The 16,742-nt window shown below is 38.3% G+C and overlaps 1 protein-coding gene across 4 annotated transcripts in view; it reads left to right on the top strand.

The window, feature by feature from the left end:
- Positions 1-202: 202 nt before the first annotated feature.
- Positions 203-16,742, top strand: part of adamts10.L (ADAM metallopeptidase with thrombospondin type 1 motif 10 L homeolog) — a 54,217-nt gene continuing 37,677 nt past the window's right edge. For 2 of the 4 annotated variants that reach the window (XM_018255224.2, XM_041562058.1), the window contains exons 1-2: positions 207-587; positions 14,169-14,489. In XM_018255224.2, the coding sequence (XP_018110713.1) occupies positions 14,399-14,489 (91 nt within the window). In that variant the 5' untranslated portion in view covers positions 207-587; positions 14,169-14,398. Of the gene's footprint in view, positions 588-14,168; positions 14,490-16,742 lie in introns of those variants that run through there. The other 2 variants (XM_041562063.1, XM_018255242.2) reach the window with 2 other exon arrangements.

The raw sequence follows: 16,742 nt of genomic DNA, 5'->3' as shown, positions 1-16,742 counted from the left end.
CTGTAATGGCAAAGTTACATATTGCATTGCTCTATAGAAAGGGTTAAACTGTATGCCAGGACAGCTGCTGCTTTAACAGAGGTACCACTGGGGGTGTAGCCACCTTAAGCCACACCTACCTTGTTAGCATCAGTCATGCCCACTGCCCCTGTGGCAACTTAACCCCTTTGCTGCCAGAGGCAAGATGAATGCAATGTAAAGCAATTTGTTGCAGGCCCATCTGGAAACATATAGGTTACTATCTCCCTCCTCCTCTGTTTCTTTTTTTTTTAAATGACACGTAAAAAAAAATAAAACAAGAGCATACAGGCTACTGTAGGGGAGTGCCCCTTTATAAACAGCCCCCTTTAATTATGTGAGGTCAACTTTTTTTTTTTTTTTTTACTTTTACCAAGAAGCAGCCAAAAAAAGAATATGAACCCATACAGATTCCCTTTTTCTAAATAATCCTTCCAGAGAACAGATCCTCTAAAACTTCAGGATCAGCAGGCTACCAACGGAAAGACATCTTTTTAATTCATCCACAAAAAAACACCCTTCCCAGGTGTCAGGTGCATTGAAATGCCAGAGGACTAGCAAAAGAGCAGGTACGTCAGAAGCCAAATAAGCACTATTTATTTTAAAGAACATGTGAGAACTGTGCCCAATTTTGAATGTTTTGTTCTGAATCACTTTTATTTTATTAATATGAATTCTGCTTCCCTGTTGCCCAGTTCATCTTTCTATGAACTCATGCAAATGCTCTTTTCCTATTAATTTAAGTGCAGGCTCTTCTTATAAATCTGTCTGCAATCTCTCCCTAGAAAACCTCCCCAATGCTTTATATTTCCTTCTGCTATTCCTCACTCCCAATCATTCCAAATACTTGTTACAATACATTTTCACTCTCTGTTTCTTCATTAAAGCTTATACATCGTATTACTATTCACTATTTATATAGAGCTGGCATAGTCCATAGCACTTTACGGAGATTATAAATCATTCACATCAGTCCCTGCCCCAGCAGAGTTTACAATTACATTTAATTTATGAATGTATCATTGTCCAGTCATTAATATGTATACTTGTATAACATGCTATTAGAAACATCTTTCAGCTCTTTTAATCCTTTATAATGCTTTTGGCGCAATGAACATATTCAGAAAGTCATCTGCTAACACTATATAGCTGTACCTTTTGCTGCAAAACATTTGTTAAATATAACACCTCCCATCCCCCAGCTTGCATCTCTCACTTCTCAAGTCTAATTTTACAGATCCTGCTGTTTCTTTGAAGTTTGACCTCTGTTCTTAATTAGACCTGAAAGGACCTTGCCGGATATAGACAGGAAAGTGGTAACTGAAGGGCTGTGTGGCTCTTTGGGATAATAATTATGCAGGGTAGTAGCAGACTTTACAGTTCTGTCTCCTCCATGCAGAAGAGAGCAGGGACTGATCAGCACAGACTGGGGATTGTAAAATCTTGAGATCTAGAATTTGCCAAGCATGTAAGCCCCCACATATGCATTAGATACAATCATAATACAATAATGAGAAAAATATATTTAAATTAGCATTTCAACAACAGTAACATGCAATCAGCAGTTAGCTTTGATTGATCTGCTACAAATATTAACATTCAGGGCAATAGCACATGGGGAGATTTTGTTGATCCTCGGTAAAACAGCACTATCACAGGCGACAAATCTCCTGAAAATGGTGTCCCACTGACAATAATGTATACCACCAATGGGAACTTTGTTTCTCTAAAGCTGGCCATAGACGCAAAGATCTGATCGTATGAATCAAGGATTCGTACGGTTTTCGAACCGTGTGTGGAGAGTCCCGACATTATACGTCCGGCGGAGATCGGCCGTTTGGTCGATCGGACAGGTTAGAAAATTTCTGTCTGCTGCCGATAATATCTCTGCGTTTATTGCCGATCGTACGATTTTCAGTGGGAGACTGTCACTAGCTTTGGTTGGACATAGATATCGTACGATTGCTGTCAGGGGCAGAACATTGCTGATGTGTTCTTTAACTTATCTGACTGGTAAGACTTTGATCTGAATGGTTAGTGGCGGGTCGGGAGATGGTAAAGTCCGATCGTACAATGATTCGTACGATCGGATCTTTGCATCTATGGCCAGCTTATGTCTAAGGAGACTTCAGAAAACCAGTGAATTGTCACTCGCGGTAGTGAATGAGACAAACCTCTTTGTGAACTGTGGGGAGACAGGTGCGACTCATGTATATAATACATCTTATATGAAAGAACTGGTATACAGTAACTATAAAGAAGACACTGAGACAGAATTTTCTTTTGAATGAGTGGAGGTCATCCACCGCTTTATTGATATATATTTATTAATGAACAAAGAAAGCCTTTCAACCAGCTTTGTAGTATGCTATATATGAGACCTTCCTGTCTCAGATCACTGGGTTAATTTTTAGGAATACCATTTTAGTCTGTGTTCTATTTTCTCCTTCTCAGTCATGGACGCCATTTTACTGAAAGTGACATCACTAAGATGGGCACTTTCATGAATTTGTGCATGCAGATTTTAGGCGGGTCTTCAGGGGGTCACTGTGCACGTGCGCTTGGAGTGAAGCTCCTTCACAATTCCTTTTACTGTTCGTGGGCAGCTTCTAGGTAGGGTTGCCACCTTTTCAGTTTGGAGAAAACAGGCAGGGGGGGCGGGGCGAATGACAGGCAGGCACTTTTCACCCAGACAGCCCTTTCAAAAACTGGACAGATGGCAACCCTACTTCTAGGTCAATGCTACTGCACATGAGCACAGTCTTGGTCTGTGTGAAGGAGCAATGGATTGTGGGAAAACGCTGCCACAGCTAAACGTGATTTTCTGAGCACTGATCTCATTGCAGGTATGCTTATCTCCTGAATCCTAATGTTAAGCAAACTTCCCCTGTCTTTTAAACCAGATAACTTCTCCTTGACATGCCACAACAAACTTTTACATATTTCAATGCCAGCTACCGCAGTCACTGTGGGCATGTAGAATGCAACCATGGTAACCTGTAACTGGCAAGGACATAATTAAATAACTACCAACTGCTGTGACAATATGTTAACAAATTGCAAAATTACAAATAATCAAAGCTGAAATCAGAAAAGTGATTTAAAGCAAGAAGTAACTCAACAGCTGTGGTAAGTGCAATAAACAGTACCCACAACCAAAGGGGTGGGTAGGCCAGAAGTTCCAGTTCTCTGATGGTGGAAAAATGCATTTAGGTAAGCTCTCCCTACTCTTAAATATTAACCCCATCCCTGTTCTAGGTTGCCAATCCCCAGCTAGGATCCTGACTACCCTATGGGTAGGACTACACGGCCGATTTTGGAGCGATCCAACACGCTGCGAAAAACCGCAGGCGTCAAATTGGATGTGACGGACATAAGGTAAGTGAATGCATTGTCGGATGAAGTCGTAGCATTGATCGACACGACTGTCGGATGAAGATGCTGCATGACGAATCAACGCTGCGACTTCATCCGACAATGCATTCGCTTACCTTATTTCCGTCGCATACGATTTGACGCCTGCGTTTTTGTGCAGTGCGTCGGATCGCTCCAAAATCGTCCATGTAGTCCTACCCTTGGTCACATTTCCCACAAGAATACCCCTCCCCACAGTCCCAGACACCTTTGGTGCTGGGCAGTCCATTTCCCTAAATGCAGTTTTGCTAATATAATTTCCTATTGTTATAGCATCTTGTTATTCTCAGTCAGGTGTTTTCTACATGTGCACAATCACATCCAAAGGCCCTCTTGCTTCTTGTGAATTTCCTTCGAAATAGATTTCAGATTCCACCTTTAGTCAACAATATTTTATTCAGCTGTATGAGAACGAAATTCCTGTCTATACTGAAGAATTTGTCTGAACATTAAGGATATGAAAATTGATCCAAAGACATTCCTTCTTCATAGCTGTTGTGGAACTATACATTCCAATATAATACTGGAGCCAGGAGTTGGTATAAAGACATAGGTACAGGAAAATGATTAGTATGTGTCCCAGCTAACATATTGTATATTTTACTTTACTGTAAAACTGGTCACCCTAGGACTTAGAATGGTGGATGTGCCTATTAGGGTGGTTTGAAAAGAATGCTTGCCCAGCATGAAGGTTAAGTAGTGTGAAATCTGGAGTGAACACCTATTTATTGAATATATATGTATTGAATATATATATTCTTAGACATAGACATGTATGTGTGTAACCTTGTTATAAGTGAAAATAAGGTGCGTGAACAAAAAATCACATCTCAGTAAAACATTAAGCATACAATTTGTATTTTTCTGCTGAAATTCAATGTAGTAAATTCCCACTCAGACTATACACTGTACACATACTGTTCCAATGCATAATCACCTATGCTTATACAGACTGATAATGCAGCTCCATAAATTAGGAGGAGCAGGGTAACTGCAGAACGTTACATAGTGTTGAACATCAGAAGGAAAACAGGAATTAGTTCTGCATGCCAACAGTTATACAACTCTCTAATTAAACTCCTCCTTTCATTACAAAACAAGATACACATGCACATTATAAAAACAGAAGTTTCAAATCTGTGTAGTTGTACCATAATAGGGGGAATGCACAGATTAGGGGATTGGGGCCTCATGAAAATAATTTTTCAGGTGACTTTTGGGATAAATTCTTCCTTTCTGCCCCAGACAGAGCTTGAACTATATCAGGATAGCAGTTGCTGTGGGTTTTTGTCTAACTCTCTTTAACTTTTAATTAGCTTAAGAGTGTCAAAACAAATTAAATTATGTCATACTTTTTCCACAATGGAACCAAATGTAGTAAATATTGTGGTCTTCCAGTTCCTTCATAGAGCAGCCTGTGTCCTAATGAGCTCATATCTTACTTCAACTTTCCATGAATCTAAAAGAAACTAAAAGATGACTGACAATTAAGAGATTGTCCTCCAGCTGCGATAATGCATTTGCTCTTCTGCTTCAGAAACTTGTCAATCCACTGAACATTTGTCAAGTATGAGTACCTAAAGGGGTTGTTTGCCTTTAAATAATCTTTTAGTATGATGTACAGAGTGATATTCTGAGATATGTTGCAACTGGTTTTCATTTTTTAATTGTGGTTATTTAGCTTATTATTCAGCAGCTCTCCTTTAAGGGGTGGTCCACCTTTAAGTTAACTTTTAGTATGTTATAGAATGGACAATTCTAAGAAACTTTTCAAATGGTCTTCATTTTTTTTTTTTATAGTTTTTGAATTATTTGCCTTCTTCTGACTCTTTCCAGCTCTTGGGTCACTAACCACAGCTAAAAACACATGCTCTGTAAGGCTACACATGTATTGTTACTTTTTATTATTCATCTTTCTATTCAGGCCCTCTCCTATTCATATCCCAGTGTCTTATTTGAACCCTAGCAACCAGATTTCTGAAATATCAAACTGGAGAGATGCTGAATAAGAAGTAAATAGCACAGAAAACACAGATAATAAAATTAAAACCTATTGCAAATTGTCTCAGAATATCATACTCTACATCATACTAACATACTAACTCAAAGGTGAACAACCCCTTTAACAACTCTAAAGCTATTCTGTGTAGCTCTAGCTGTATTTATTATACACATTTACCATTTTATTAACCATTAATACATTACTACTCAACCCCTAAAGTTGAACAACTGTGTAGGTGTGTACTGTTACATGATTATCAATACAATATATAATCCAGTGGAATGAAGAAGACCCTTGAGTGAAGAATTGTACAAGGGAGTATAAGCATATGTTCTTTGAGCCAGCAATTTACACCTTTCAACCTTGTTGGTTTTTCTTTTATTTTGAAATACTGGTTCCATGTTTTGGTGCATGTCATCAGGGTTGCCATTGTATGCTCTCATGGTGCTAATATGAAACAGGAACTATGGCAAAATAAAGCTGGGATTTAACAATGTGTTTGAAATTACTATCCCCCATATGTAATAATTATTAAAGGTGTTAACGGTCTAGTCTAGCAACCAATCAGATGTTTTGTTTTAAACAGCTGACACTTAAATTCTTTGTTATCTATTGTTTTCAGACATGGTATATCTACAGGGAATAAAATAACGAGAAAAGTTAAAGAGTTGAACAAACCTCATCAGTTGTTTGCTCTCTAACAAGAATTGTTGTGGGTCCACTGAACCAGCAACACAAAGCTACTGTTTCATTTTTGAAAGACAGTTTGCTTACCCTGATTGATTTGCTATGACTTCCAGTTATGTCCTCTTTATACCTGTTTCCCCCTTTAGCTTCAAAACAAAATTGCCTCCATGTTCAAGGTATAGCACTACAGTCCCTGCATTAATAGGTAAGATGTTAAGCAAATGAAGAATAAAACCACAATGATGGTTTCAAATCTAAAGATTTATTGGTTGGCCAAAATGGAGGCAGCATTTATTTTGAAATCTTTTCCTAAAATCTGTATCCCCGGCACATATTACAGATACCCTTTGGTTTACAGCTTCAAATGTTTCTTACCACCAAAGCTTAAATCCTAAGACAGGCAAAACTTTTAATGCCACTTGTATTTAAGAAGATCTAAACACAAACCACAAGGAGTTTGTATGACCCCATGTCTGTGGGTTTCCTTCAGCATTCAAAACAGAGAAGTAGGTTAATTGACTCCCACTACATGAATGAAAAACTGGAAAGCCCCTCTCTAGATAACACCACTAGATAGCAAATAAATCTACCAGATCACTCATCCTGGAAGTGGTAAGAAGTTAAATTGATACCATTTATTGCCATTTTGCAAGAGGCAAAGGAGGAGGGCAGGTAGGAAATAAGAAAGGGGAACAGATAGTTTCTCAGGCAAGTTTTAGTTCTAAAATCTAAATTGCATAAACTGATCTAAAATTAAGATTGTTGTCTCCATTTTTTATGATTCAACTTTAGGGCCTTTTTTAAAAGAACAGCGGTTATCAATAGTGACGAGCAAACCTGGTGCTTTTCACTTTGCCAAGAAATTTGGGCAAAGGGCCAAACTGCATTGGAGTCAATGGAGATGGTGCTCAGACAGTTTTTTAGATATACCAGTTAAGAGCATGGGGAATGTTCCAATCACATAGGTTCATGTTGAATGCAAGGGACTGGTAATAATGACATCTGATTGACTGACCATTTTTTTGTTTGGGGTATAACTGATCACATGGTGAAAGTATTTGATGCTAGCGAAACCACAAAACAGCACCGGCTGAAAATTTCTCCTATCAATGGTTAACACAGTACAACAGTTATGCAATATGCAATTGTACATCTATTGTCCCAACAGGTTAGAGAAGCTGCTTTCCACTATGCTACAACTTTACTTAAAGGAACAGTAACACCAAAAAATTAAAGTGTTTTAATGGAATGACAATATAATGTACTGTTGTCCTGCACTGGTAAAACAGATGTGTTTGTTCAGAAAGACTTCTATAGTTTATATAAACAAGCTGTTGTGTAGCCATGGGGGCAGCCATTCAAGCACAGGATACACAGTAGATAACCGATACAGTCAATACAGATTCTCATTACTTCAAAACACTTTCATTTGTCGGTATTACTGTTCCTTTAATAGAAAAAGGATCCCATGTTGCTAATTTCTTCTAAACACGGTACTCCGACAGCTTCTTAGATAGACATGTTGCATTCTGGGGAGGGCTCAATCCCATTGGTTCATGTGGAAGGCAAGAGACTGGTAATGATATCTGCAGTGTTTTTCCTGGTGCAATGGGCAGGGCTGGATTTGATAAAGCAGCGCCCCAAGGCCGCATGGTCCCAGCTGGCCGCTTCGGCTCGCACTGCCCCCGTGGCCGCAGGGTCCTAGCGCTGGCTACAGCGCTCTCAGGCACAGAAGCACTGGGGAGCTTCTAGTCACGGTTGGGAATCAGCTGGGCGTAGGGTTGCCACCTTTTCTGGAAAAAAATACCGGCCTTCCTATATATTTATCCTTTTTCACTATTAATAACTTTGGGATCAACTATCATTTTTACCGGCCAGGTGGCAACAATAGCTGAGCGGCATGCCACCCAGAAATGCATGTTTGCCAATGTCCTAGCACTAATTGTCCAAGCACAAATTTGTGACATTTTTCTTGCTGGCAAAGCCGCACGTTTCGGCACAAAACTGTACCTGCCGAAAAATGTTTGCTTATGCCTAGGTACCGCGTTCATACAGTTTCGTACTGCTTCTGTCCATGTTAAACAAGGTGTACAACATTTTCTACAGGATCCTTGACATACACCAACACATGATGAACAGAGGTACAGTATAGGGTTAAATATATTTATTGATATGCACATCAATGACTGACATTCTAATATAATGATAAAATACCATACCTTGTTAAATTAAAATATGTGATACAGATACTCGGGCAAACAAATATTTAAGCGCAGATTATAGTCACACAGCCATACTAATAACTGCAAAAGAACCCCCAGGAAAAAGCAGTCTTAAACACACCTACACACTGATACACGTACACACAGTGTTGACTCAGGAACCCCTAATAAGACGGTTTGGTGCCGTGTTCAGGAAGTCACTGCCCAAACAGACAGACAGCCTTTCAGAGGGAAGTGTGGTAAGAGAACAGCAAGAGTTTTGTATTAAATTAACAGACCCTTCTATGTGCAGCCCCCAAAAAAATAACAGAGACCCACTTTGTAACACAATGGCACATTCACTGCTTACACACACAACCCCAGTCACTGCAGTAACTCTGTAAAGTCAGTGACAGTAATGAGACGAGACAGAACCATGAATTAGGAAGAATAAAGTCTGAGCAGTCATCTCATTTACTGAGGTTAAAAATGTAGTTGCAGTAGCAGAAGGGAACAGTCATCCAGGAAATGGACAATAGAGGAAATCATACACAAACACATGAACATCAATGTTTTTGCAATATTTTGTTAGTTTTTGCTGTTAATAAATTGTTATTATAAACTCCTTTCCTTAATGTAAAAACGTTTATATACATTTATACATACATTAACGTTTATATACACAAATTGGGACTTATGTACCACAGAAAGCACTCATGGCTAATGCCTGACGATCCCCTGGTGGATCGAAACGCATTGATGTAAACATGGTCAATAAAGACTGGTACATTTTATATATTAGTCGTTGGACCTTTCTACGGTGCGAATATACACACACACACATATATATATATATATATATATATATATATATATATATATATATATATATATATATATATATATATATATATATATATATGTGTCAACTACAAGAGGTCCTCTGCACTCAACCCATTATCAATATATTTAAGACAGAGACATTTTGTGCATACTGCTACTAAAAAATGCCTTACCCTTTAAGCAACACAGGGATTGTTTGTCCATATATTGCAATATATTTAAGCTGGCCAACTACGTCAAAGTCATCCCATATCTGGCCAGTCCTACGCTTAATTTTCATCTGATTCATTAAGAATTCAATTGCTTAATTATACATTTTACAAAGGGACTAAGTTTTACCTGCAATTTACTTGCTGCTTTCAAATTAAAACTCCCAAACTTGGCTGCCCTTTTATTAGACACCAGTGGGATCACCTGACTATAGCTGGGAAGGTATATATATAATTCATCAGAGGGACCCTCACTCCATACTTAGTGAATAAATAGTTTTATTCTTAATGCATATCCAACATTTCGGCCCAGATTAGGACCTTTCTCACATATATGGTAGTATGACACCCCTTGAAATGTATTTAGAAAACAAAAATTACAGCATGTTCGCTTAACTTGTGGCACATGTATGAATGTGGATGAAAGCTACTGCTACATTGAGCTTTTTAGGTGTGTTCATTTTAGTCAGGTATGCTCTTTAAACCATAACCCATTATGGCCCTCCAACCTATCGGTCCATGGGTCAAACAGACAGATACCGTATAAATGCACATTACTTGTATGGCCACATTTATTCAGTCCCATAAGGCTAAAAATCATATCTTGTGGGAAATCAACATTATTTTTTTTTAGTGTGGACAGATAATCTGTGATCCAACAGGATTGCAGAATAACCACTCAAAAACAAAAAAATTACATTAGATGACATCCTTTATTAAATGGCATGTTTAGGTACTGCAAACTACACCCCTTAAAAAAAATTTGAGTGTGTTGATAAAGTTGTTCACATGCTTGGAAAGGTGGTAACTAACTGTTCCAAAAGTTTCCTGCGGCAGATCCAAGCTGGCCTTGTACACAAGGCGTGAGGCCAAAACAAAACTCGAAGCACCTAACAAAAGCAAATGGTTATCAAGGGGTGTTGAAAGTTATAGTTTAAAAACAGAATGGCCATACTTAAGACAGTCTTTTTGCGCTGTCCCATGACAGCTTAGCAGTAAGGAGCAGAACTTAAACAAAGGTAACTACGAGAAGAGAAAGACAGAAGAGAGGGCAGCGTCAGTAGAAGGGTGGAACTATGTAAGACTGAATCAAAAAACAAGAAAATATGTGGTGCTGGTGCCAACATGAACTTCTAAAAGTCTGGCTGTACTGATGGCATTCCAATCCAATGTGATGTAGTTGCACAACTGCCTGCTGTTGTTAGATGTGGTGAGACTAATGCAGAGAAAATCTGCTGTGTTTTAAAATGTTTTTGAACGCAGCACTGTAATTAAAGAAACTGCTTTTTGTTTGGAAATGTCAGTTCTGCTCCAGGTAACATGCAATTCACATGTACAAATTAAGTATTTGGGGTTGTAAACTGACATTAGGGAATTGATTTAGAAAACTAGTAGTAACTATCTCTATGTGGGTTGCATTTAACTTGTGATATCCCCTAGACAGCTGCTATCTTTGTGTGTGTGTAAAGGCAGGCAGAATAATTAAGCCACTTTTGCATGTCTATTTCCTGTCAAAGACCTTGTACTTCCAAGTGGTAATGAAATCACTGTGGCCCTGTGTATTAATTCACTTGGACTGTAATACCTCTCCCTGGGAACTTCCCTAATCCGCAATCACACAGGGGAAAGGTTGATGGGTTTATTCGCGGGACACTATGGGGGGAAGTAATAAAAGTCGGTAACGGAAAAAATATTCGCAATGCGAAAAGTTATGCCTCTTAGCGAACAAATTTGCCTTTGTGCAAATTTAATATAGCTTTCGCGAACCCGGAAACTGTTTAGCGTCCACTTCCGACAGTGGACGAAGGTTTGCGAATTCTATAGTTAGCACTAAATAAAACTTCTTACTGAAAAAGTTGTTACGTTTGCTCCGAAAGATTACGACATCTTGAAGAACTTCTTAAAAGTGGGCAATGCACAATTAAAATTTGCAATGTAATAACAGTTTATGGAAGAGTTTAGAGATATCTGGGATTTAAGCGGAGTGAAGTAATTAGTGAAATAACCAGGGGTTAGAAGAGTTGGGGTTACCTCAATCAAATATGTAAAGGAAGAGTATTACATTGCAAAATGGGCCTTTTTGTCTTATTTGTGCTAATTGTTTTGTTCTTTGTGACTTTTATTACATTCCCCCATTTACCTTTAAATAACCATTATACATACAGCCAGCCAGAAGCAAATTTTCATAATATTTCAGATTATTTTATCTCTGAACTGTTGAGGGGGGTCCCCACTTATGTGGCAGAGGCTCCTTTTGGCTTTCCACAAGGATCGCCTTTCCTTCCGCACCCTAATAGGGTGTGCTTTTTTGTGCCACTGGGTTTCCCTACTGACTTTGCAGACCCAGTTCTTTCTGGGATCTTGCAGCATCTCTCTTTCACTCTGCTGCTTCTCTCTCCCAGCACTTCCTCTGCAGGCCTTCCTTCCTGTCAGCTCACAGGGATGGGACTATTCCCCCCTCCTTGCATAAAAACAACACAGAAGAGAGTATGCATAGTTCCCCTACATAAATAAAAAAGATCAAGATCTATTTTATCCTGTATACAGCTTTGGTTGGACTGTTGACTGACACACCAACATGAGGCTGCACTACCAGAGAAATATCAAATGGCCTGTAGGGTTAGTGCATTTTGGCCACAAAAAAGTATTTCTGAATTATTTCAGAAACAGAAAGTGGGTTTGAGAGGAAACTTTAGAATAATGTGCAACACACATTTGAGGGACTGACAGGTAACAGACAAATACAGAGTAAGAGACTGTAGGGAACAATGTGCAATAAAGCAGAATGGATTCAGGGTAATGTGAAGAGTGAGCAAGTTAAGTGTAAGGGGACTGTTAACAAAAATGTGCAGCCGACAAGAACAGTAGGATACAATAGGCAACAGACATAGAACAGTGGAAGGGATCTCTGGGGGATGTGAGCAAACAATGTATGAAACTATGTATAACAGACAATATTGTGTGGGTGCTGTGTGCAACAGACAGTGTTAAAATTCTACAATGGCAGTGTAGGTAACAGGCAGAAAGTACAGTATAGGAATTAGAAGCTAGTGTAAAAGTGAAGCATGTATTCTTTTTGCCATAAGTCTTCATTTGAGTACACAAATCATTGTAATTTTCCCTCTTTGTTCTTTCTGCTTTAAATCTAGTTCTTTCCCACGCCTAGCTATTCCTCTGTACCATTCACATCTGTTACTAATCTGCTTTCCCATGTTCTCCTCTCCCTGTCCCTTTGCTCTCTCCTCCATGCTATTTTCATCCTACATAGCAGTGCAAAACTGACTGTGCATTTACAGCAGAAGCTTTAATAACCCCTGCTCTGCCAAACTAACCTCATTCTCATCCCTAGTTTTATTAGTTCAGGGCAGAGCAAATCTTACTCTACGCAAAGAAGTATACTAAACACAAAGTCAGGTTGTACAATTTAATATATTAAATACCACATGCACATCAGTTCCCTTTCCCCTTCCATCATGTGTGCTCTTCATAACTGGTGCAGTATCAGCAAAGTACTAAACATCCATGCCATTTCATCAGCTATTGCACTGATCATTATCGTTTGTCTTTCATATTTTCTCTTCTGTGTCATTGCCTTTTATTCTCCAACGCCCCCTGTCTTCGTAAAGGGCCAGCAGCACTAAACCGTGAAAAATACCTTGTCCAACAGTATCATTCAAATATGTGTTCACTGCACAATAAGAAACAGCACAACATGTATAAGGTATATGTAATACTTTGTATGTCTCTAGGTGTTTCTAACTCTTTTTCAGCTGCCTCTTTATATTCTCTCTAATGTTTTTTTCTCCAACTATAAGTTTGCCAAAATATGCAAATGTATTGTTAGTGCGTCACTTTGTAATCATTTTGCCAAAAGCGCTTTGAAACATTTTCACAATAAAATTATTGAAATACTTACAGCCAGTTTATATCAACTAAATTATATTTATGTAATGGAAGGGTCTCTGTGGGCCTAATGAAAGCCCAGAACTCTCTGATACATGCCTGACCTCAAAAGCACTTAAAATAGCAGTATCATCAAAAACATTTATATTTGTCACTGCAAAAAAAATTTGATAATACTTAATAAGGTACAGTAGATTTTTGGAAAATTATTTGCTTAAGCTGGAAAAAGTCAAAGCTACATTTGTGTTGTTGAACTTGTTAGGAAGTGTAAGCCTTCTTCGTTTTTCCATGTAGCAGCAGGTCTGTTGTGCTTTATGGCTTACATTCTAGCTATCAGATTATTCAGAACACAATGGAGAAAGATCATAATGGCAACCCGCTGTCACTGCAGAATTTCAATACCTTTATTAATCAGAGTTATATAAAAAGCTTAGCAACTCCACGATGTAATGTTTACGCACTGATTTGAAGTGCATACAAATAAAATAGTAATGTTTAAAAGGGAAAATTTGGGAATCTAGTATCACTGTAACGGGTTTTTGTATTATTGTTTATATACATTTCCATATCCCATCTCTGGCAAGCAAAGGATTAAAAGCAGAGCATGTCCCAGGCTGAGCCGCCTCCGGACAGATATAATGATCATTTAGACATCTGGAGAGCAGACCTGCCAATTTTCTAAGAAGAGAGATAAGAGAGTGTAACTTAGAAACATAAGAAGGATTTCCTATGGTGCACTGGAGTATAGAATATAACAGGGAGTAATGGCTAGAAGGTAAAATTACTGTATATGGTCAAAATAGCATAGTGAACCATTTTATGGAAGATTAAGAACAAATTTTGTGATCTAGGAGTCATTATGTAAGACTAATACCTGTTTGTTTTTTGCAGGTAGTTGTTTTCTGTCGTGTTTGTGACTATACAGATAAAGGGTCATAAAGATTTCACTCATCACTGACTCCTACAATAGGAACTGAGCTGAAAAAAATAAGGAATCAAAGAGAAGCTCACAAGAGTCAAGGACATGCCTTCACAGGCTTTGGGTTAGAAATCCCACGAGGAAGGCCACTGGGACAGCGTCATGGTGACACTAGGAGCTGAGACAAAGAGGACTGAAAACCATGGCAATAATATGGAGCCTTCTGGCTTGGGCCTTCACCCTTACTGCAGCTAGGACTGTGAAAGTCAGGGTTCCCAAGCAGCCTTCTAAAGGTGAGTGCAATATTTAATGCTTCTTAATTTACTTGGGCTTCAAGATCTTCAAGTGTTTCACATTTTCAAGAGGAAATGTGTCCGTTCATTAACAGGTTTACTAGGGTAAGAAAGAGAAAATATCAACGTTAAATTTTCATTACCTGCAATAGGGATGTTTAACCTGTAATGAAAGCTGTTACTGAACTACAAATTGTAGCATCCTACTAAAAGTCTTCTTGTAGTACCTTAAGAAGCCTATTGTATATATCATAGCAACAAGCATAATATTTCTGGCTCGTGTGAACAAAAGAATGCAGATAAATATGACTCCAGGGGCAGAATAATTTTCGCCCAGAAGGAAAAAAAACGATTTTAAGAAATTTAGAAATATTTCCTGGAAATCCAGGCAATATATTTGGGAGGTAGGGTAATTAAGCCTTCTGTCTCCTCATGCACAATGCTGTGCTTTTTGCGAATAAGATGCTAAAATAATGAGATGCACAAGGAACATACTAGGAAGCAGAAACATTATGCATAGGCAGTGCCAGAACCTCTAGTGCTACCCTTTGCTTCAGTACAGGTGGAATATACAGGGACCTCTGCTAAAAAGGCAAATTAATAAACTTTATTAATTTGCCCACAAACAAGCCAATAAACACAGGCATGCAATGACTTCTCATGCTTCTGTCCCTTTCCCAGCCCCTTCCAACTACACACAATAACTGATTTTATCTTTGTCATTTAATGGTGTCTGTGTGCATATCTTTGTTTATACAGAGATACTTGTATTCATTTTTACAACACATTTCCAATAATGACAGGATAGCAGACAATATAATCCGTAAATATAAATTAACACAATTATAAAAATTAGGATCCATGTGTTAAAAGACACAGGAGGTAGGAGACCTCTTCTCAACAGAGCAGAATAGTACAAATTCCAATACCTCTCTACTAACAAAGCAGTATTAACATTGGTCCCTTGTAAAACCAAAACCAAATAATGAAGTTGCTTTGCATGTGAACAACAAGTCATTAGCATGGCTACAGCATTATGTCAGTGCAGGGCTTATAGCACATTCTACACTGGGTAATTACATTCTTTGTGCTGTGTGCTCTTGTGTCTATTTCACTACCTTGCACAGTTCTCACTGAGCTTTCACAACAGTTTACAATACCTTATTGATGTTGCGTGGCAACTGTACAGACGAAGGAAGTGATAAAATGAGACGTAATAAACTTAAATACAAGGGGACCACGGGTAAGATTATATACAATGAAAAAGGTTTCCAGACATGATAAAATAATCCCATAAATTTCTCTGTAGAGTTCTCATGCTCAGAAGTTTCAGAGCACAAAGAATGTAACTCAGTTTCATAAAATCTTAAATATATTATTTCATACTGAACAAACTATTCAGAACTATGGCCAAAATACTATATAAAACACACACACACACCTATATATGGAAACCTGTTATCCAGAAAGCTCTGAATTATGGGAAGGCCATCTCTATTATCATCATGAAATTTTTAAAAATGATTTTCATTTGTAATAATACAACAGCACTTGTACTTCCCAACTAAGATACACATCATCCTTATTGGAGGCAAAACACTGGATTTATTTAAAATGTAAAATATTTTTAAATAGACTTATATGGAGAGCCAAATAACGGAAAGATCCCCTGGATGTGAAGTTGTTTTATGTAATTTGGATACCATTACTTAAAGGGATACTGTCATGGGGAAAAAAATTTTTCAAAATGAATCAGTTAATAGTGCTGCTCCAGCAGAATTCTGCACTGAAATTAATTTCTCAAAAGAGCAAACAGATTTTTTTATATTCAATTTTGAAATCTGACATGGGGCTAGACATTTTGTCAATTTCCCAGCTGCCCCATGTCATGTGACTTGTGCCTGCACTTTAGGAGAGAAATGCTTTCTGGCAGGCTGCTGTTTTTCCTTCTCAATGTAACTGAATGTGTCTCAGTGGGACATGGGTTTTTACTATTGAGTGCTGTTCTTAGATCTACCAGGCAGCTGTTATCTTGTGTTAGGGAGCTGTTATCTGGTTACCTTCCCATTGTTCTTTTGTTTGGCTGCTGGGGGGAAAAAGGGAGGGGGTGATATCACTCCAACTTGCAGTACAGCAGTAAAGAGTGATTGAAGTTTATCAGAGCACAAGTCACATGACTTGGGGCAGCTGGGAAATTGACAATATGTCTAGCCCCATGTCAGATTTCAAAATTGAATATAAAAAAACCTGCTT

Source organism: Xenopus laevis, chromosome 1L (assembly GCF_017654675.1).
Source record: "Xenopus laevis strain J_2021 chromosome 1L, Xenopus_laevis_v10.1, whole genome shotgun sequence".
In the NCBI taxonomy this organism is placed as follows: Eukaryota; Metazoa; Chordata; class Amphibia; order Anura; family Pipidae; genus Xenopus; species Xenopus laevis.
This window is presented reverse-complemented; position numbering and strand designations above follow the sequence as displayed.